This window comes from Propithecus coquereli, unplaced genomic scaffold (assembly GCF_000956105.1).
Source record: "Propithecus coquereli isolate 6110/MARCELLA unplaced genomic scaffold, Pcoq_1.0 Scaffold127, whole genome shotgun sequence".
NCBI lineage: Eukaryota > Metazoa > Chordata > Mammalia > Primates > Indriidae > Propithecus > Propithecus coquereli.
This window is the reverse complement of record NW_012136858.1, coordinates 4,451,655-4,473,553: the sequence shown is the minus strand read 5'-3', so window position 1 is coordinate 4,473,553 and position 21,899 is coordinate 4,451,655. Positions and strand designations below refer to the sequence as shown.

Genomic DNA, 21,899 nt, shown 5'->3' with positions numbered 1-21,899 from the left:
TTTAAAGTGCCTCATGCTAAATACCTTAGTACATGGTAGTTTTCACCTAAATACCTTAGTACAGTTATAGTCATTACTTCCAGCCCTTTGACAGTGGGTTGGTATGAATTGCAGTAGTTTTGCAGTATCCAGAAGTTAAACACCAGGGAACGTATAATCCACTATGCAATTGTAAATTCACTGCTGCTTTTACCACGAGGAAATCCCAGACTGATCAATGTAAACAAATCTACCTAAAGCTTGCTTGAGAAGAGTACTTTTTAATTTACTGAAAACTGCTTTCCAAGTTTTTAACTTTTAAGCAACCAATATAGACTGGTGACTAATAACTCAAGGATGTTACTTTACAGTAGATAGATTTTGGAGAAGTCTTTATGGCTTGAGTTTTCTTCCATTTTAATTTAGTAAATGTTGACCTGGCTTGGTCCTGAGCATTATGGTACTTAAAGGTTTTCTGTCTTTCAGTCCAAAGGAGACGAGTTTCAAGGCATTCCTGGGTTTGGGTATAAACACAAGAGGGCTCCCTATCCCTGGAGGCAGGGGGTCTGACCTCTGAAGACATATCTTTCTTTCACAACTGGCAAATATAATTGAGATTTTCTGAATTATTTCATATAGTAATCCCAGAATTTAAATTTTATCCTAATGAATTTGACAGAAATTGCTTTTCTTCTACAACGCTACTGCAGTTTACCAAATAATAATCTCTCTACTGAAAGTTAGCACACCTCTCCACAATGGGAAAAATCTAAGAACAAGTCCGTTTACTTGTTTTCAACAGCAATAAATATTAAAACAGTTACATGTCTGATGCAGGATGAATAAAGACTGATACAGACATGTGTTTAGACTTCTTCCAAGAAAACTTTTCCCCTCCTAATCAGTTTGCTCCCTCTGTTTTCTTGATTGGACTTGTTGCTCACTGTAACCTGGAATGTGCTTTTTAAGATTTTGGTTTTCCATTAAAATTCTTACAGCCCAATAGTACCCTGTACAAGACTGGGATCAATAAATGTTTTTTGAGTAAATTTATTTAGTCTTGGGAATGATGTCTTTTGCAGTGAAATTTCAGTTGAAGATTTCTAGTCAAAAGTTGTTTCATTCTCCTTAATAACAAGATTGGAAGGTGTTTTCTTTCTTTCTGGCAGAATAAAATCGGCATGTCCTGGTGAAAGCTTAGGAAAAGTATAATTGATGTATTTTTGAAATGCTGCCCTGGTTTCCTGTAATTCCTCCTCCAGGAAATCTTTCCAATTTGTCATGATTCCCAGTTGTTTTGCTATGGACAGCAGCTCCCCCTGGGTGTTAACCAGTTTATCCATCATATTGTCAAGAGTGGCCTGATGGGTTTTCTCTGCTTCTTGAAGTACTTCCTGGACCTCTTCTTGCCTCTGCCTTTGAGCCATGCCATAGTAGACGTTCATTTCATGTTCTTTCGCCTTTGGTAGTTGGTCCACATTTGCCTTCTGATCCTTAGTAACCATCATTCCGGTGTTCAAAAGTACCTCCATCGCCTTGCTACAAAAGATAATATGAATTTATAAATTAGATGGATTAGCCACTAAAAACAAAACGATTTTGTCTTTAACCACATATGTATGAGAAATCATTACTTTACTGAGATGAGCCACCAGCCTGAGACAGGCTGCTACAGAGGAACTTTGAGATTGCATTAGCTGTTATCAATCAAAAACATTTTTCAGAGTAGAGTTGCCGATCTATTTCCCTGCTGTGGGCTATGATGAGGCCAGTAGTGTAATGTCTAATGGCAACTTTAGGGACCCGAGTCCATGTTGTGTTTAAAAATGAAGAAATATGGTCCGAGTTCCAAGCTCTGTAGAAAAATTATTTCTTTCCATCCATCTAGCTGCTAACCTTTAGCCAGAGGGGAGAAAACTTTACACTCACAGGTTAGAGTTAGCTTTAATCTTGATTTTATGTGAGCAGTACTCTATAACCACCTTAAACTTTTTGGTTTCAGGGCCCTTGTACACTCTCAAAATTATTGAGGAAACCAAACAACTTTTATTTATATGAGCTATATCTATTGACATTAACAGCTTTAGAAACTAAAAGACATTTAAAAAATATTTATTAATTTATGTAAGATAAATCTATTAACATTAACATAAATATCTATTATGAAAAATATATTTTCAAAAACAATAAAATATTTGATGAGAAGAATGGTATAATTTTAAATTTTTGTGCAAAAGTCTTTAATGTCTGGCTTAACAGTAAAGAAGTTGGATTTTCATATTGTTTCAATCTGTTGTGATATCACACATCACAAAACCTCTGAAAAACACCCTTATACACTCATAGGAGAGTAAGAGTGAAAAAGACAAATACCATCTCAGTATTATTAAGAAAATAGCTTTGATCTCATGGACTCCCTCCTTAATGAGTCTTAGGGACCCTGAAGGGTCTTGGACCACACTTAGAGAACCACTGCAGACTGATTCATAGACCTCTGGCTATAATGTATGTAAGTACATAGAATTTATAGCAGCCAACCATATCGACCTCTTACCATGTCCAACCCGGATGATGAGCATTCTGTGCACATATTAACTTATTGACTCCTCAAAAACAATTCTATGAGGCAGTTCTACTACTATGTCCTTTTAATGAAGAAGACACTAAGGCTCAGAGAGGTTAAGTAACTGTCCAAGTTTGCTTAATTAGTAAAAGTGGCAAAATCAGCACTGCAACCCAGGTAGTCTAAGTCCAGGGCAAACGACAGACTTCCAGTGGATTTCGTAGTTAACCTAGTTTGAACAGAGCCTCTAAAGATTTGAGAATAAAAAAAATCTGCAAATGTTGTATTCAAATATTTATGCTTGTTAATAAAAATTCTTCCCTTCTGCCTGTTTAATCCAGCTTTTCCAAGATTTACCACTTGCCCTATCTTCTAAATTCCATCCTCCAAGATGCAGTTCTCTCATCTTTTCTGATTCCTTCAATTTGACTTTCAAACCTGACGGACTTCCCCAATCTTAAACCTCTTTTGTCCTTATCCTCTCTAGCTACTGTGCTATTTCTTCCTTTTCCCACCAACTAGATTATTTCCACTATTAATAATAAGAGTTAATGTTTATTGAGTACTTACTATGTCCCAGGGACTGTGCTAAGCATTTTACATGCACGGTATCCCATTCAATTTTTATGATAACCTACTGAAGCTGCACTAATTTTATTTATGACCTATGATTATTCCCATGTAACAGGTGAGAAATCGAGGCTTAGAGAGATTAAGTTATTGTTCAATGTCACACAATTAGCAAGTCAGAGAGTTCCTGCCCTTAACCATTACCTGCTTCAATCTCGTGAGAGGGCACTATAAACTTTTTGTCGGGAGGGTAACATGATGAAAATAACTTTTCAGAATTGCTATTCGGGTAACAGTGCATGAACTGAATCTTAGTCGGGTGAGCTAGAGAGACCAATTAGTATCATTTTGTAATATTCTGGAGGTGCAATGATTAGGGTCTGAACTAATGATGAAAGAGAGGGGGTAGAAGCAGAGAAAGGGATAAATCCTCTTTGCAAGAGATATTGTAAAGTCATAACTGCCAGAATCTGTGACTGCTCGGATATAATGGATGCCGAAAAAAGAGGAATCAAAACCAACTTGCTGGCCGGGCGCGGTGGCTCACGCCTGTAATCCTAGCTCTCTGGGAGGCCGAGGCGGGCAGATTGTTTGAGCTCAGGAGTTCGAAACCAGCCTGAGCAAGAGCGAGACCCCATCTCTACTAAAATTAGAAAGAAATTAATCGGACAACTAAAAATATATAGAAAAAATTAGCCAGGCATGGTGGCACATGCCTGTAGTCCCAGCTATTCGGGAGGCTGAGGCAGGAGGATCGCTTGAGCCCAGGAGTTTGAGGTTGCTATGAGCTAGGACGATGCCACGGCACTCTAGCCCAGGCAACACAGTGAGACTCTGTCTCAAAAAAAAAAAAAAAAAAAAAACCAACTTGCTGGTTTCCAACCTGGGTCACAGCAGAGTGTAAGTGCTACTCATGGAAATGATGGTGTGGATCGTGTGCGGAATGGGCATCCACACACATTCTTAGGGTCCAGTCTGATGTTTTATAAAGTCTTCAGGCTGTTGATGAGGTGATGACCATGGCTCACATCCCCAAGGGTGCTCCCTGGGGCCCCAAAGAGCCACAGCTCTGTCCCAGCAGGCATGAGCTTCCTGCCAGATCAGCCTGGCTTTCTCCTTGCCCATGCACAGAAGGTTTCACCTAAGGGCCAACTGGACAGCTCCATCAGAGCTGACCTCGGATAAAACTCATCCAATAACATGTATCTTGGACGACTCCAGCTCCTGCCCTTGCTGACAGTCCCCTGATATCAAAAATTTGTTCTCGCTAAAAGAATCTGGTATTTTTTTGAATGTCCCTTCTAACTTTTCCCAGCTTGTCTCAGAGCCTCAGAGTCTCTGATCCTTTGGGATCCACTCCTTTTGGTTTAAGGTCAGGATGTCTCTGAATTTTATTCTGTTGATTTCCATGAAGTTGTGGAAGGTGCGGTGCATGGTGAATGTGGCCTGGAGTGCCTGTTTATCTTAAAAGAATTCATGCTTAAAAAATATTCTTATCATAAGCAGAATTTTCACTATAGGAAAATCGTCTATCGTTGTGGTATATTTAAAGCATTTTTTGATCTATACAAATTAGTCTATGTACATTTTTTTCCCCCAAAAGAGGGCCTAGAAAGCTTATTGTATGAGGAAGGACTGAAGGAATTGGGTATGTTAGTACTTTTGGTTTTTCCTTTTTGTTTTCAAACTAAAGCGTGGACATTCCACCTCGAATATCTGAAGGATCACTGTGCATAGAGGAAGAGGAAGAGCCAGAAGCTGAGGGTAGAAGTGAAAATGAGACCAGCATATTTTGGATCCACATTAGGAAGAACATGACAGGTGGAGGTGCTCAGCGTTTGAACCAACCACCTCAACCAGCAGTAACGTTCCTGTCACAGAAGGAGGCGGCTCACCCAGCAGAAGGGATGGCAGGTTCAACTCCATTCCCTCCAATGCCCACTCTGACATGAAGTGAATGTCTATGCTTCTTTCTGCAAGCAATAAGGCCCATCTGCCATCTCTATCTTTATGAGGCTATGGACTTGGAATTTTGAAATGCACACCATATTTAAGGTGGTGGCAGAAATGCAACTATTTTCAAAATAGTTGTAGTGTTTGTCCACATCTACAGGATTCAGTCTGATATTTTATAAAATGGGTTCTTGGAGAATAAAAACAAATTACTAAATAAAAATATAATCTAATATCTAGTAACTCAATCTTACTGGGATGACGGGAAACAAACAAAGCATGGAAAATCCATACTAGCAATTGCTTTGATTTTTGCTCCCTTTAGGACCTCTATTAGCTTGCCTTCTCATTATTTTGGGGAGGCTGTTGAAATGGCACAAGACATATTGCTCATAGATCTAAAGAAAAATATCGGTAGCTATTTCTTCCCTTATTAAGTGAACTTTTCATTTTCCTTATGTCTGTTGCTAACAGTATCCTTTCAATCTCCTTTCTACATCCATCAATAAAAAGCCTGGATCTTAAGACAGTAAGAAACAGTGCTTCATTTCCCCCATAGGCAATTTATAAATTATGAAGAAATATGTTCCCAAAATTCATTTGTATATAAAGTATTTGGAGCAACGTTGAACATAACAGATTGTTTGCCCAGTTAGCCCATAATAAGCTATTAATCCATTTTTCATTAGAGTTACATTTGTTCAATAAATATTTAAAGAATGCCCACCATGTGCCAGACTCTCTTTCAGGCACTTGGGAAGCATCAATAAACAAAATAGACATTCTTGTTGGATATATTCAAATAATAGACATGGCAGTTCTCTAATCTTAGTTTACCGATTCAATAAAAGGTGGACATTGAAAACCTTCCATTCAAACCTGGCAAAGGAAAGCGAGGAAGGGAGCAGGAGACCACAGGTGTGTGAGAGGAGGAGACCCCGAGGTTCTGACAACAGGAAGGGCAAACTCCTGCAGATGCTGGGCAGTAGAAGGGAGAAGAGGGTCCACTTTCCACTCCATTGGGCCACACTCTAACCTCCTCCTGAAATCCTCTCTCACCTTCCTCTCCTACCTCCGCGATGATCTGCAGTCTGTGCAGGAGAGAGGTGACGTTGAAACTGCCACAGAGGCAGCCCTCATTCTCACTTACCTGTACCTCCTCCAGGATCTTACCTTTGGCCCAGTTCAGTTCTAAACAGTTCCAATGAGAAACATTTTACTTATTGATTATACACGATGGACTGATTCATTGTTAACCGAAGCAGCAAAGCAAAAGGAAACAGCCACAGACTAGGCGTCCAAACAGGGAGGTCTCAGTCTCAGTTCTGCTACAGCACAGTGATGTTAGGCAGGTCACTTAACATCTGGAAATCGTGGTTTTTCTCTTGCACTTGACAATCCCTGACTGCTGTCCTTTCATCTAATGTTCATTACATACACGGAAATGGTTACCTTGGTATTTCTAAAACAGACATATGTATGATCTGATTTATGTAAAAAATGATTTGTGGTTATGCACACATATATGGATGTAAATATATCAAAAAGGTATAGAAAGATACAGACTCTGAGAGGCGAGGGTGGGGAGAGAAATGATTCAGGACTTGCAATTTTTGCTCCATATATTCCCATGAAGTCAATTTCTTTTGCAACATATATTACTTGTGTAATAAGAAAAAAGACTAATAAGTAACACATCCACAGTAGTGTATGATCTAGGTTAGAGAACGTACAGATTGATTTTATGTGTTTATGGGAAAATGTTTCTCTCCTTACCCTCTTAAAACAGGTGATACAGAATGAAAAACACAATCTTTAGAAGAGTAATTCTCTCTTGAGAGGGGAGAGAGAGGAGATATGATTGAGGAAGAACACATGAGCGCTTCAGAAGTGTTGGCAATACTCAATCCCTTAAGCTGGGTGGTAAGTCCTTAAGTATTTATGTTACTATTTTTCTTTAAACCCCCCCTTCCAATATATTATATATTTATTCTCTATGTTTGGTAAATTCCATAATAAAAATGTAAAAACACAAACACTGGGCAGAATCCACCTATGTACCTTAACCTTATCCCTTTCTCCAAGTTGATTTTGATGGAGTAAGATACTAATTTGCAAATATGTTCTCTGTAATACCTTTTCTGGGCCTGGAGTACTTCCTGGGCAATCTTTCTTTCCTCAGCCCTGGCGTTCTTCACAGCCTCCACCTTCTCTCTGTGGCACTCCATCATAATTCTTTGGATTCTATGGACCATGCGTTGTTCTGCAGCCAAGTGTTCCCGCTTCATTTCGTCATCCATGTTTTGATATATTTCTCTCTTAGTTTTATCTGCCATTTCCTTAAGCAACGGAAAAACTAGATTTAGCTATTAGAGATTTGATGTTTAAAAATGCATACTATAAATCGTAGTTTTATCTATCTGATGGCAAGGCACCTGTTAACACCGATGATTTAAAAGGTGAGCATGTATGATATAGAAAACTTTCATTTATATTAAGTAAAACTGAAAATGTACAAACTATGTAGCATAAATATATATAGATAATATTGAAAGCAAATATGCAAAAAGTAAAATAGCTGAGTTAGAGAGGTAGGGTTAAAGGTCTTTTTTTCACAACCGTCCAAATATTCTAGTGTCATATTTTCATTATATATAATTAGAAATACGTGTTGTGATTCTACTTTAGTAAGTCAGTCCTGGAAAATGGCAGAAATAATTATTATACCTCCTGAGTGTCTCCTAGGTAGGGGGAATCTGAGGCTCAGGTTGAAAACAATTGCACATTATTGCAGTCACAGGAACCTGCCTGCCAGTCCCCACTGCTGTTGGAGCATTCCAGCTCACTAGTATTGGGGGCCCCTTTCTTGTTCATGGAGGGGACAGGAACAAGTGCTCCATCACTCCAGGAAGGAGGACCTGTGGATGGCCTTCAACCAAATAAAGAGAGGAAACACTAGTCAAACCAAGACTTGGGGAAGAACAGACTGGCACATCTTCCTAAAGGAAAACCCTGTGACCATTTTGGAAATGCCTAGGAACTCCACAGAGTGTCCAGAACTCTGCAGAGCCCAAATGCTACAAACATGAGAAGGCAGAGATCCTTATGTTCAGGGGATTCACTGCCTGGTGGAGGAGGCCGATAACCTACTCAGGCAATGAGTATTGTGATAGAAATATATGCAAGAGGAGGACTGATTCCGTCTGGGTGTTTCAAAGCTTTCATTTAAAGGTAAATGTTTATCTCTATTTTAGAGAAGACCTCAAGAGAGCATAAAGAAATTAAGTTATTTCACAGAGAGTAGAAGAACTAGGGACATAAACCGGGATTTTTAACTGCCACTTTCTGGCTTCATTGCTGGATATCTAGAGTCTTTCAAGAGAGTCATCAATTGTACAGTCTTATAACATAGTACAGTGGGTTTTCTTTCTTTCTTTTTTTTTTAATAGCTGCAGAATCCCTTCTTTAAATGAAATCTTACCCAGCTTGGAAAGGAATAAAACCAATAATAGTCCTCCCGGCTGAAGGTTGCCCAACCCCCTCTAGCACCTTTTCTGTGGGGCCCTGAGGGAGCCAGCACCATGGACAGAGCACCCAGCAAGCCTGCTCAGCTGGAGCTGAGAGTCAAGAGAAGCCCAAATTTCAAGGGAAACTGAAGTCACTTTAGCTTCTTAGAAAATTAGTTCAACAAATAAAATATTTGTCAGACAGACTTCAGCTTTTTCAAGAGAAAAAAAATTTTCAACTTCTCACTTTGGCTACTCCAAGGGTAGAAAATTTTTAAAATGAAATAGACAACAGAAATCAATGTTAAGAATCTCTCCAGAGTGGCTTCAGTTCATGTATTTTGAGGATCTTTTTAGGAAAGCATTGGTCATTTAGAAATGCTAGCTGGATTTTCTACACTGCAAAAGACTTTGTCTCTTAAACTGCTAAATTTTTTTGATAATAAAATACTTTGAAAGGAAGTTTCTAAATGTCTTTAACATTACCTTACCTCATAAAAGAGTATTATGAAACACTCTAACAAGGCCCGGGCTCAAAGACAAAGGTGAATGATTGTACCAGGCTAAAAACTTCATATGACACTTAATAATTGTTCATGGCAATCTGCCTCTGTCAAAAATGACCCCAGACTGCTTTGCTTTTTGAGACTAATATTTGTTCTTTATAGTGAAAATTACAAAATTACATGCCATTGGTCTGAGGACTCTCCTCTAACTTCTGCCAGTGAGCCCCTTTTTGTCACTTCTAGTATCCAGCATTTAATCTATTTCAGATTTGAAAAATCAAGTGACCAAGTCTGTTGGGTTTAGGTTGTCAAGAAGTGTAATGGCATTTGAGAGGTTCTGCTATGGGTAATAAGCCTCAGTTATTCTCTTGTAGTCAGAAGCCTTTATTTAACTCCTAAAGGGATATTTTAACTTATGTTATGGGTTTTCAAGTATATCCTCATAATTGAGCCTGCCTGGGTGGTTGAACTTAAGATAGGTGAAGTATTATTGTAATATATTTCTTTTTTTTTTTTTTTTTTTGAGGCAAAATCTTGCTGTTTATTTCAAAGATCTAATCACAGCAACCTCAAACTCCTGGGCTCAAGTGATCCTACTGCCTCAGTCTGCCGAGTAGCTGGGACTACAGGCATGTGCCACCATGCCCAGCTAATTTTTTCTATATAGTTTCAGTTCCAGCTAATTTCTTTCTATTTTTAGTAGAGATGGGGTCTCGCTCTTGCTCAGGCTGGTCTCGAACTCCTGAGCTCAAACAATCCACCCACCTCAGCCTCTCAGAGTGCTAGGATTACAGGAGTGAGCCACAGTGCCTGGCCTCATAATATATTTCTATTTGAATGGTAGAATTTAAAAGTGACATCTCAGCCCTTTATTTGGGCTGGGTTCTGAACTAGGATTCAGAGAATTAAACTGTGTCCCTCTTTTATATAATGATTTAATAATAAATCATTTAATAAAAAAACCCAAATCATTTTACTACCTCACATAGCATGTGGAATATACGTTTAAAAGTCCAAAAATAATTCAATAACCTACTATATGGCAGCGTTTTTATTCAACGTAAGGTCTCCCAATTAAATTGCTTATACTGAGATGCGTCTTGAGTAAGCCCACATTTTGAAGTATTATAAGAAATAGCTTCATGAACTCCATCATGTTAACTATACAGATGTGTTTGACAGGCATTTTTTACATCAAATGTCTCCCTCAGGAGAAGTTTCAGGTTTCACAAGTAGGAATATCTGAGCCTCTCTTAAGTGCCTGATTTGTTTTCACATTATGAACGTGGTGATTCAAGGTATTTCTCTCTTTGCATTGGCTGCCAGAAAACTCAAGGCCCAATAAGTGATAATTGCACAAGACTTCTTGGCATACCTACATTTTTAAGTTTTAAATTTGCCCATGACTTAATTATACTTCCTACCCTAATTTTTTATTTCTTATTTCCCATAGCTTCTACTTTCTCATTTACTTTTATTATTGTCTTTGAATAATATAAATGACTTTTCAAAATACTATTTGTTCATTGGATAAGATCCTCAAATTTTATTTAACAGCATGCACTTGAGACATACCAAACTCCTAATATCATGTAAGAACCATACCTGGTGGTCTCTACATATCAGAATTTAATGATATTTGCTTCTAGAAGAACTTGTTTTTCTGCCATATATTGGTAATCTCAAACTTCAGCATGTGTGAGAATCACTTGGGCTGCTGACAGAGTCTGTAGGTCAGGGTGAGACCCAGGAATTTGCATGTTAAGCTCCCAGAGGAGTAGGTTCTGACGCAGGTGGTTCATACACACCCCCTCAGAAGGGGTACTGATGTCTATGTCTGGGTATCCTACATACATAACAGCTTGAAATAACAACCCTACACACCACTCTGAGACAAATTTCTCCTTCATATATAAAAACACCCCAGAGATGGTGGTATAAATGTAAATTCCCCACCCCTAAACAAATTTTTCAGAAAGGTCAGTCTGCCTCTAACTTTTTCCCTTTAAATTTTCTTAGGACTTCCTTCTACTGAAGCACTAAGTGCATCCACTTGAAGGCTACATGGGGTACAATCGAATTACTTAAAGGAAGACCACGATGTGAACTCCTTGATACAGGCATCGCATCTTCCTTACATCTTCACAACCTAATACCAGAAGTGTATCAACCAGCACAGTAGGAGCCTGATTGAATGGCCTCTGGCTGCAGCATTATACAGGGTCCTAGAGCTCCCTACCAAGCTTCAGGTTTCCCTCTTGGAAGAGCAGTAAATGCAAATTTAGGAAAAAGAATAGAACCAGAGAGCCGAGAGAACAGCCTGCTTCATTCATTTGACAACTATTTTGAGTGCCTATTAAGTCAAGGCACTATGCTGGGCACTAGGGCTAGCCTGGGGAACTAAGATGATTTGATTTTTTCATTCACTAAAATGAATTCATTTTTCTTAGAGGGTGTCAAATTGAGAACCAGTCAGATCCATCTACTCTAAAAATGACCTTAATGTAACTTGTTTGAAGAAATTAGATCCCAAAGATTCTTGGTGGGAAATTTGTTAAGTTTTCATCAGACATGCCCCAGTAAAGACTGCAGTCATGTGGGGGAGTCAGACATTAAAAAACTAATCACACAATCAATTATTTAATGACAACAGTGATGACTGCTCTGAAAGAGATCAAGGTGTCATGGACAGCATGTGGGCGGCAGGGCAGGGTTGGTCAGGCAAAGCTTTTCTTGGGAAGTAAGCCATGGAGTTTTCTTTCGCCCACTCAGCACTGCTGCAGAGAGCTCAGCATTTCTTCTATGAACCTCCAGGGTCTCCTAACTAACTCCATGAAACACCGACCTAGATTTTTATATTATTATCTTTTTTCTCATTCCCTTGCCAACCTATGTACTTTATTTTTTTAAACTAACTTAAGTACTTTTTAAAAGACAGCAAATAAGCCACTATAAAAACCTGCAAATCTCTTTGATGTATCTCTTTCAAAATCTGAATGTCAATATTGTGTCTGTCATTTGCTTCTTCAAGTGCTGTCTCCACTGCTTGTTTCTGGAGTTCATAAGCCTTTGAAAGAAAGAGTCCATTTATCTATTAATATATCAAGATGAGCATAGGGCAACTTGTCTTATTTGGGGTGTCAGTAAATCAGGTTTTCAAGTTTACTGAGAATTAGCAATCACCATGGCGTCCCAAATTTCTTGCTCCATTCCCGTCTCAAACCTCCCATAGCAAACTGGCTGCCTTAGCCAGAGATGCCCAACACATCTCCACCCTTAGCTAACATCGCTAATGACAGGGCAGCTTCACTGTGCATAGGCTGCCGGGTTGTCTTTTCTCTTTGGCATTTTATTTCTCACTTGGTTGACTATCAAAGTAACATATGTGCATCGTAGAAAATCTGGAAAACACAGAGAAGTGAAAAGATCCACAAAGCTAGAAAGAGCTGAGTAAAGAGGCTGAGGACATCTCAGATCCTCTGCATCAGGTCTTCAGAAAGTTTTATTACTTTATTTGAAGAGAATACACAGAACACAAGATAAATTTACATTCAAATTGTAGACTATTCACAAAAGCATTGCCTTGTATTAGGATGTATAATTGATGGTTCACAATCAGTTTGAATTTTATTACTGATATTATAAAAATAGAAGACCTCTAAGATTTTGAGATATATTACCCTTTGCACTGGAGTATTTAAATGTTCAAAATATTTTCATTCCAAGCCTTTGCTGGCACTAATACTGGACAATTCCAATATTATTTGCTAAAATGTCTGTTTTATAGAGAAACTTAGAAGTGATATCGTTCTAAGCACTCTGGCTTGTCCTGCCTTCAAGGAGCTTTAATTCTCTTTATAGGAAGACATTTATGACATTCTACCTATGATTGGAAGAAGTGGGGGCTGTGGGATTGAGGCTTTGCTTTCATCTTGGATCCTACTGCAAGCCCTGATATTCAAATAGGCCCATGGCACTCAGCAGTGATATGGACAAGGTATCAAGGATTTTGGAGAGAGGAGACAAAAAGGGGAGTAGGCCATGATAAAGCATTTAAAAAAATGAGCCCTTAGTCCAGGGTCATTACATACTGCACAAATGGATGGTCTATATGTTAAGGTTTGGGCCATAATAAACAATTATCAGCAAGGATGTCTTCTTAGTTCTTTTTTTCTTTCCTTTTTTTTTTTTTTTTAGTGTTGATTTTAGTCAAATGAAAATAAAGGGAGCAGGAGTCATCCATACAGAGAGGCAATTTAAAGGAAGGAAACTCCTGATGACACTGCTTCTTACAAAGCACCTGCTGTGAGCCAGGCACATTATTCCGTTGAACGCTCTCCACACTCCTATAGAATGGCTATTATTATTCCTCTTTTACAGACTAAGAAGCCAAGACTACAGAGGTTAAAGAACTCACCCAAGGTCCCACAACTAATCAGGATTCAAAGTCAGTTCTGTCTGACTCTGTAGTCTCTTACACTATATTGTTTCAGACAAATCCAAAATGTGAAAGAACTGCAAAGTTGTATTTTAGGTTGATTTATAACTTCTTTTACCTGAGCCCATACGTTAGCTTCTGCTTTTGCAATACGTTCTTTGAGTACAGCCTCTTGAAATTGCTCTTCTTTTTTCAGAATATTCGCCCCAATATCTGTATATTTGAAGAGAAATGATCACAAATCTCCACAGACTCTTTCCTGGCTTTTCCCCCCACCACTATCTAATTATTTATGAGGGCTACCCAGGAGATATGTCCTTTTAGGAGCTGCCAATCCTTTCTTTAAAGATACCTATTGAAGGGGTGAGTTTTTTCCTAACTGATGAGAAGGGAGCTCAGCACTGTCAGGCCTGGATGGAGTTGGTCATCAAGCCCACTCCACACAGTAGGCAACTGGGGAAGGTAAGTGGAATAAATGCCCTGCAGAGATGGGCATATTTTGTACACCCAAAGAAGAATGATGAGTGAATATTCAAGAGATATTGGGACATTATACAGCTCTCTTTCCCTGTTATCTGGGTGCTGGTGTTACTTTCATCAGGGGAATGGAAGCAGAATGGCTTCTAATATATTATATGCTTTTCTTTAGTGTGTGGGTCTTCATGGGTTTAATTGCTTCAGTTGTAGAGTGAGCTAAGAGGTAGTAGTATATGATTTCTCTGTCAATAATCTAATTTGATTTCCAGATAATAATATTCCCAACTGGATATCCATATGCAGAAGAATGAAAGTAGACCTTATCTCCCAATATATACAAAAAAACGAATCAAAATAGATTAAAGACTTAAATCTAAGACCTGAAACTATGAAACTAATAAAAGAAAACATTGGGGAAATGCTTCAGGACATTGGTTTGGGCAAGGACTTCTTAATACTCTCAAAGCAAAAGCAAACAAAGCAAAATTGGACAAATGGGATCTCATCATGCTAAAAAGCTTCTGCACAGCAAAGGAAATGATCAACAAAGTGAAGGGACAACCCACAGAATGGGAGAAAATATTTTCAAACTACTCATCTGACAAGAGACTAATAGCTAGAATATATAAAGGAGCTTCAACAACTCACTGGGAAATAATTAAATAATCCAATTAAAAATGGGCAAAGGATATGAATAGGCAATTCTCAAAAGAAGACATACAAATGGTGAACAGGTATATGAAAAAGTGCTCAACACCATTAGTCAACAGAGAAATGCAAATTAAAACCACAATGAGATATCATTTCACCCCAGTTAAAATGGCTTTTATCAAAAAGACGGGCAATATCAAATGCTGGCAAAGATGTGGAGAAAGGGGAACCCTCATACACTGTTGGTGGGAGTGTAAATTAGTGCAACCACTATGGAGAACAGTATGGAGGTTCCTCAGAAAACTGAAAATAGAACTACCATATGATCCATCAATCCCACTGCTAGGTATAAATTGAAAGGAGGGGAATCAGTATATCAAAAAGATATCTGCACTCCCATGTTTATTGCAGCACTATTCCCAATAGCCAGGATTTGGATTAATCTAAGTGTCCATCAAAAGATGAATGGATAAAGAAATTATGGTACATATACACAATGAAATATTATGTAGCCATAAAAAGAATGAAATCCTGCCATTTGCAACAATATGGATGGAACTAGATAACATTATGTTAAGTGAAAGAAGCCAAGCACAGAAAGACAAATTTCACGTTTCACTCATATGTGGGAGATAAATATTAAAAACAATTGATCTCATGGAGACAGAGAGTAGAATGATGGTTACCAGAAGCTGGGGAGGGTAGCAGGGGGTGGAAGATATAGCGGGGATGGTTAATGGGTGCAAAAATTTAGATAGAATGATATTTGATAGCACAATAAAGTGACTATAACCAATAATAATAAGTTAGTGTATACTTTAAAATAACTAAAAGAGTGGAATAGGAAGTTCCTAACACAAAGAAATGATAAATGCCTGAGGTGATGGATACCCCAATTACTCTGATTTGATGAAATCACATTATATGCCTGTATCAAAACATCACATGTACACTATAAAGATATACAAGTATTATGTATCCATAATTAAAATAAATAAATAAATAAAAACAAATACTATTCCCATAATACTCTCCCTATACAGACAAGTTCAGGGGTGGGGAACCTTTTCATGTTGGAAGGCCACATTAATTTAGTTATAATCAAAGAAACCTCACCCAAGCAACTTCAATTGGATATACTTAAAAATGTATATTTATAAAAATCTAAACTATGTAATTAATAACTTCAAAAAATGAAAACTATTTTCAATTTTAAAGTTAATTAGCCTTTTAATGACTTTGTTGTGTCTGCTTTTTGTTGGAAAGCATCTAAATATTTGGCTGCAGCATGGAGGTCCACAGTTTCAGTTGATCCTCTAGATGAATATAAAGTCATTTGTGATCTTAAGGGCATCTGGATTTGGGTTAGGTAGGAGAATACAGCTTCACAACGATAAGTGGCTGAAAAGAAACAAAGCATTTTTTGGGCATGTTGCTGAAGGCATGGCTATTCTACTGCATTTTTCTATGTTTCAATTGGATCTTTCTTTGCACCAAACAATGCCTTTAAAATGTCATCTACTGAGAGCTCAATCAATTCCATCTGTAGTTCTTTAGGTGCCTTTGTGATAACAACTAGGCGAGGATGAAATGCTAATTTGAGTGTGATATCATGATTCTCAAAGTCAGTGAACCTTTCATTATATTCTCCAATTAACAAGTTTATAACAGCTGCATATTCTTCAAATGATTGACATATATCATCCTGCTCATCATTTACTTTTGCTAACTGGGGAAAATGTTCATCTAAAATTTCCTTTTGAAGAAGTGTTTTGAAAAAAGATAGCTTTTTTTGAATTGCTGGGATTTTTTGCCACATATCATATATACACTTTGCTTTACTTTGCAAAGAAATATTCAAGTCATTTTGATTTGACATGATATCACATAGAAATGCTGCATTCCTATAGAAATCGTCTTTCAATAATTCACATTGCTGATTCTGTTCTTCATAAAATTTAACTATCTGTTCTCACAGAGATACAATTTTGGCTAATACCTGTCCCTGTGATAGCCACTTTAGAATGATAGGGCAAATCCACACTGAATACCTCATTGTTCAACTTTAGCATGTTACGAAACTGGGGATGCTGTGTTCCATTTGCACAAATACAGTTAACAATACTTACAACTTGTTGCAAACTGACACTTAAAATAGTAATTTTGCAGAGATTTTACTGATGCAAGAGACAATGAAAAGAAATGAGAGCATCTGGATCTGTTAATACTTTTTTTACCTGTGCAATAAACCCTTCATGTTTTCCTGTCATGGAACATGCACTGTCTGTACATACATTCACTAAATTTACGAAGTTCAGTCCAACTTCACAACATTCATCTTGAAAGTTGTTAAAGATAACAATTCTCCATGTTCTGTTTGCAACAGTGCTCAAAGCAAGTAACTCTTTATAGCAAAGAAAATCTTCCGTTATAACCTAAATGAAGTATAAAACCTGTGCTGAGTCAGTATTATCGGTTGATTCATCTAAAATGATTGAATAATATATATTCTCCTTTTGAATTATCACATGAAGTTGTTCTGTTAAGTTGAAGGCTAATTCATGCTGCCGATCAATTATGGTTCTCCTTGAAAGATGCAGTTGTTTGTACTTTGAAATGTTATCAGGGTCTAAGCATCCTACAAGTTTTTTCACATTTTCTACACCACTGAATGGCTTCCCTTTTTTCCCTGAGTATGTAAGCTACTTTATAAGTTGCTTCAGTGGCATTATTTCCAGGTCTTATTGTTGCTTGAAAGAACTGTCTTTGCTTTTGCTTTTCATCTTTTAATTTCTGCAATACAACCTTTCGTGCCTCCTCCTCTAATTTAAAATATTTGTGGTCCTTATGAGTGTTATAATACTGTAGAGCATTGATTTTCTTTAATGTTGATATTGTAGTATCACAAAGCAAGCAAATCGTCTTATGTTTAGCAGAAATAACATAAGATTGCATCTCAATTTTCATTAAAAACTCTGTTTTCTTCCTTCGCATTCTCTCAGTCTTCTTTGACATGATGGGCTATTAAGCAGACAGAATTAAAAAATACTGTAGAGCTGTGCACCTATTCACAAATTCCACTTCAAACAGAAATATAGTGCACTCTATCAAAAGCTGATAAGAGACTGGCATACTCAACCCCCATAAACTCTCGCCAACCAGCCTTGTGTGGCAGTGGTGCCAGTCAGGTGAGGGGAGTTAGAATTAAATCCATGAGCATAGCAGCCATCAATTTAGCCCTTATGGCTTACTAATGCTCTAACTGTGCTGGTCAATCTGGGAGGATTATTTCATTGAAACTTATTTTATTCTTTGGTATTTAAAATCCATTCATTTTAAAAATAAAATTAAAATATAAAAGACAAACAAAAATGTACTAATAAAAAAATAAATTTGTCCTGTAAAATTTGGTTTCAGTCAAAGGGCTGCACTTAAGGACCTAGAAGTCCACATGTGGCCTTACGGAGGTTCCCTAGTCCTGGACAAGTTTCTAAGGTTGAGAGGGGTTAGAGGACTATACAATATCAGATAGCTAGAGACAGAGCTGGACCTGGAGCCAAGATCTGAGCTCTTTTAGCTGGGTACAGGGTTTTTCCATCTTCTTGCCAGAGTGGGTTCAGTGAGAGCTCATAAACTTGTGGGAGTGACAAGCCTTTTGGATACTGCAATCACAAACAGTAATCTTTCTCTCCAGTTCAAACTCTTATAGTCCTTATTCTCCATTCCATTCATTTTTCACATCTTAAGATTTGTTGAATTATTAACTTTTCATGTGATTAGGTCTTGATGATCAACTTCCTAAAATTACAAAGCACATCTTGTGCTGCAGTGTATCTCTGATGGTGTCTGGCTTGGCAATAAGCACAGACAAGGCATTTGTCGACATGTATATGTGTCCGCCCAACATCTCTTCTCTCCTGCATTTCAGGTTGTTCTGGTGGGATTGCCAATAGCAGCACCCGACCTTCCTAGCCCTTTTTAATCCCCTTCTCTGGGCTACAATAATTGGCCCAGGACCTGGCACACGCTCAAGCTGTGCAACCAGGCTTTCCCCAAGGATTTTATATAGGATATAAAGAGAACGTAGCTCTTTTTCCTCTGGGATTTCTAAGCTGGAGGTAATAGATGCTTAGAGATATTGTATCCACATCCCTCCTTTCCTAACTGCTAGAATAAGTCTGACTGTAGTAGTAAACAATTAAGCCAACTCACTAAGAGCTATGCATGGGCAGATGGAAAGCCTTGATGCCAGATCCCCCTTGGATTTCTATTAAAAGGGTCAAGAAATTCCACTTTACGCATAGTCTGTTCTGAGTTGTTTTTGTCATTAGCAACTAAAAGTATACATTTGGTGGCATAGAATTTTTGCTAGTACATCATCAGTGAGTCTTAAAAACAGAGGGCAACAAATACTATGGTAGAGAGGGACATACACTGCAAAAGTTCAACACTCTGTAGAAATAATTATGAAAGATATTCTAGGAAGAAATGTGACTAAGCATGGACCATCAACGTGTTGAACTACATAAAAATGGGATACAAGTGACGGCTACCATTACCCTCTTTTATGCTTAAATCCCTTTACTTTATATTGGTTGTTCTCAACCCTGATTGTGTAACAGGATCCCTGCAGAGCTTTTTAAAAATGCACATGCTGAAAAAGGAACAAACTATTAATACAAACAACTTGGAGAATCTCAGGGGCATTATGCTGAGTGAAAAAAGTCAGTCTCAAAGGATTAGATAATGTATGATTCTGTTTAGATAGCATTCTTACAGTGATAAAATTATAGTGATGAACAGATTAGTGGTTGCCAAGGGTTCCAGTTAGGGGGGAAGAGTGTGGCTGTTAAGGTGTAACACAAGGGAGTTTCTTTGTGGTGATGAAACAATTCTATGTCCTGATTGTGGTGATGGTTACATAAATATACACATGTGATAAATTTCATAAAACTATATACCAAGGGAAAAAACATATGTATGGTCTGTACCTGAGTTAATAGCATCATTCCAATGCCAATTTCCTGGTTTTGACAAAGTACTGGGATTATGTATAAAATATCAATGGAAGAAGACACATGAAGGGTACAGTAGGTAGAAACTCTCTGATCCATTTTTGCACTGAGTCTTAAACTACTTCAAAATAAAAAGTTATTTAAAAGTGAAAAGAAAAAATAAACGTGCTGAGTCCTCACCCTAGAGGTTCTAATTTAGTGGGTATGTGTTGGATTAGTATTAAATCCAGTGGGTCTGTGTTTAGATATCTGTATTAAAAACAAAATTGTCAAAGTTCTATCATGCATTGCTAGGATTGAGAAATATTGTCCCATGAAATATTCATTAGCTCTTCTATAGACATTTCAACATGCTTTTGAACTTACTTATAAAGAACAGAGAATTTTGACTCCTTTTTAACTTAAAACAGTTCAATGACAAACTTCATTGACTATCAAAGATTAATTTCTAACTAGATAGATTTAATTTATTCACTAATGTTTGCATTCAGATATTCTATAAGGCATAAGGAATCAATCATTAACGCATATCTAAGAATGGAGATACATTGTCCTGGGTGTAAAAGTCAAGTCAGTTTAGAGATTATAAAGAATAATTCATACTAAGCATTAACTAAAAGTTGAAATCAGTTTGGGATTGATATTTTTAGATAATGATTTCAATTTGAATTTCTCCTAAATTATGGATTTTTTTTTTCAAACACCCTCCATTCTCTAGTTTCTTATATTTTCAAAGATCAGGAGTGAAATCAAATCACTCTTAATTTACTATGTTAAAGGAAGAGAGGATCAGAGAAGTATTTTGAGAGTCTTTAGGAAAATACTAGTAAGGCTCAAAGTCATATTGAAAACTCTTACGGGGATAAAAGAGAAGGAAATCTGTAGTTATAATTTCATTCTTATGTATTATATATACATATATCCATATGATAAATATTCTCATGTTATCTGTATGTATCTACTCTTAAGTTACCAGCTACTAAGGTTATAGTTTCTTTCACCAATTTATCAGGATACTATTTAGAGATATTTCCTCTCCTACATGTATTGAAGATGCCCAAGTATGGGCAACAGCAAAAAAGAACTCACATTTACTATTATGTGCTAGGCTTGATAATAGGTAAAAATTATTTTGTTAAAGCCTCATAACAACCTGCAAGATAGGTATCAATATTTTTGTTTACATATAAGGAAACAGACTGAGAGGCCAAATACCCTGTTCAACGCACACAATTGGTAAGTGGAAAGGCTGGATTTCAACCCATATTCTTTCCATGCCAAATAGGTATCCTTGTAGGGACAAGCAACTGTAAACAGAGAAAAGCTGATAAAAGTATATGTAACAGGAAGAATCACAAATAATGCTATGAAGTGTCAGAACAGAGGAAAACAATAAAGTCACTTACCCAGTATATCTTTGTGAGTGTAAAAGCGTGTCTTAAATGGCTTGTATTCATGGATCCGTTTGAAGGTTTTTCCCAAAGGGGCTGGTGGAATTATTTTGTTACAAACAGCACAGCAAACAAAGTTTGTGTAATTTGAATTTCTTATCATAGTTAAATTTCAGATATCTTCTATTATTTACAGTTAAAATAATCTTAGGATGAGAAAAAGTAGTTTTAAGAAAAGATGGAAGTTTAAGAAAGCAGGAAGAGGTTCAGGGTTTTAGGACAATGCTAAAGACTGGTAAGGATTAAATGATGCACCATGATTAGGTAGTGGTTATGGGCCTAACATTAAAGAATGGTATTAAAAACCCCTGCCATATAAGGTATGGGCATTGGATTGGGGAAGATTTTAGCAGTTGCTTCCTCCCAGACTCTAGCATGCAGTTGTTAACTTACTTAGCAACTGTTGCTAAGTAAGACAAGCTTTGCTCATAAAAGCAACTTGAAATAATGACAAAAGGAAGCATGATGCAACCATTCATTTTCCTGATACTTTCTGTATTGGTTTCCTATTGCTGCTTACTGTTTTCTGTTGCTAATAACAGAATACCCGAAACTGGGTAATCTTTAAAGAAAAGGTATTTATTTCTTACAGTTATGAAGACTGAAGTCCAAGGTTGAGGGGCCACACCTGGTGAGTGCCTTCTTGCTGGTGGGGGCTCTCTGCTGAGTCCCAGCGTGGCACAGGGTTACCACACCACCAGGGACTGAGCATGCTAATGTGCTAGGTCAGGTGGCTCTTCCTCTTCTTATAGAGCCACCACGTTAATCCATTAACCCATTAATTCCATAT

At 37.5% G+C, this 21,899-nt stretch overlaps 1 protein-coding gene across 1 annotated transcript; it reads right to left on the bottom strand.

Annotated features, from left to right (window-relative positions):
• Positions 1–1,016: 1,016 nt before the first annotated feature.
• Positions 1,017–21,459, bottom strand: LOC105805333 (chromosome unknown open reading frame, human C6orf163). The gene is made up of 5 exons (XM_012638209.1): positions 21,065–21,459; positions 13,634–13,728; positions 12,037–12,144; positions 7,202–7,404; positions 1,017–1,518 (listed from the first exon to the last, which is right to left on the bottom strand). The coding sequence occupies exons 1-5, from the start codon at positions 21,210–21,212 to the stop codon at positions 1,083–1,085; spliced, it is 990 nt and encodes a 329-aa protein (XP_012493663.1). The 5' UTR covers positions 21,213–21,459; the 3' UTR covers positions 1,017–1,082.
• Between the last annotated feature and the right edge of the window lie 440 nt (positions 21,460–21,899).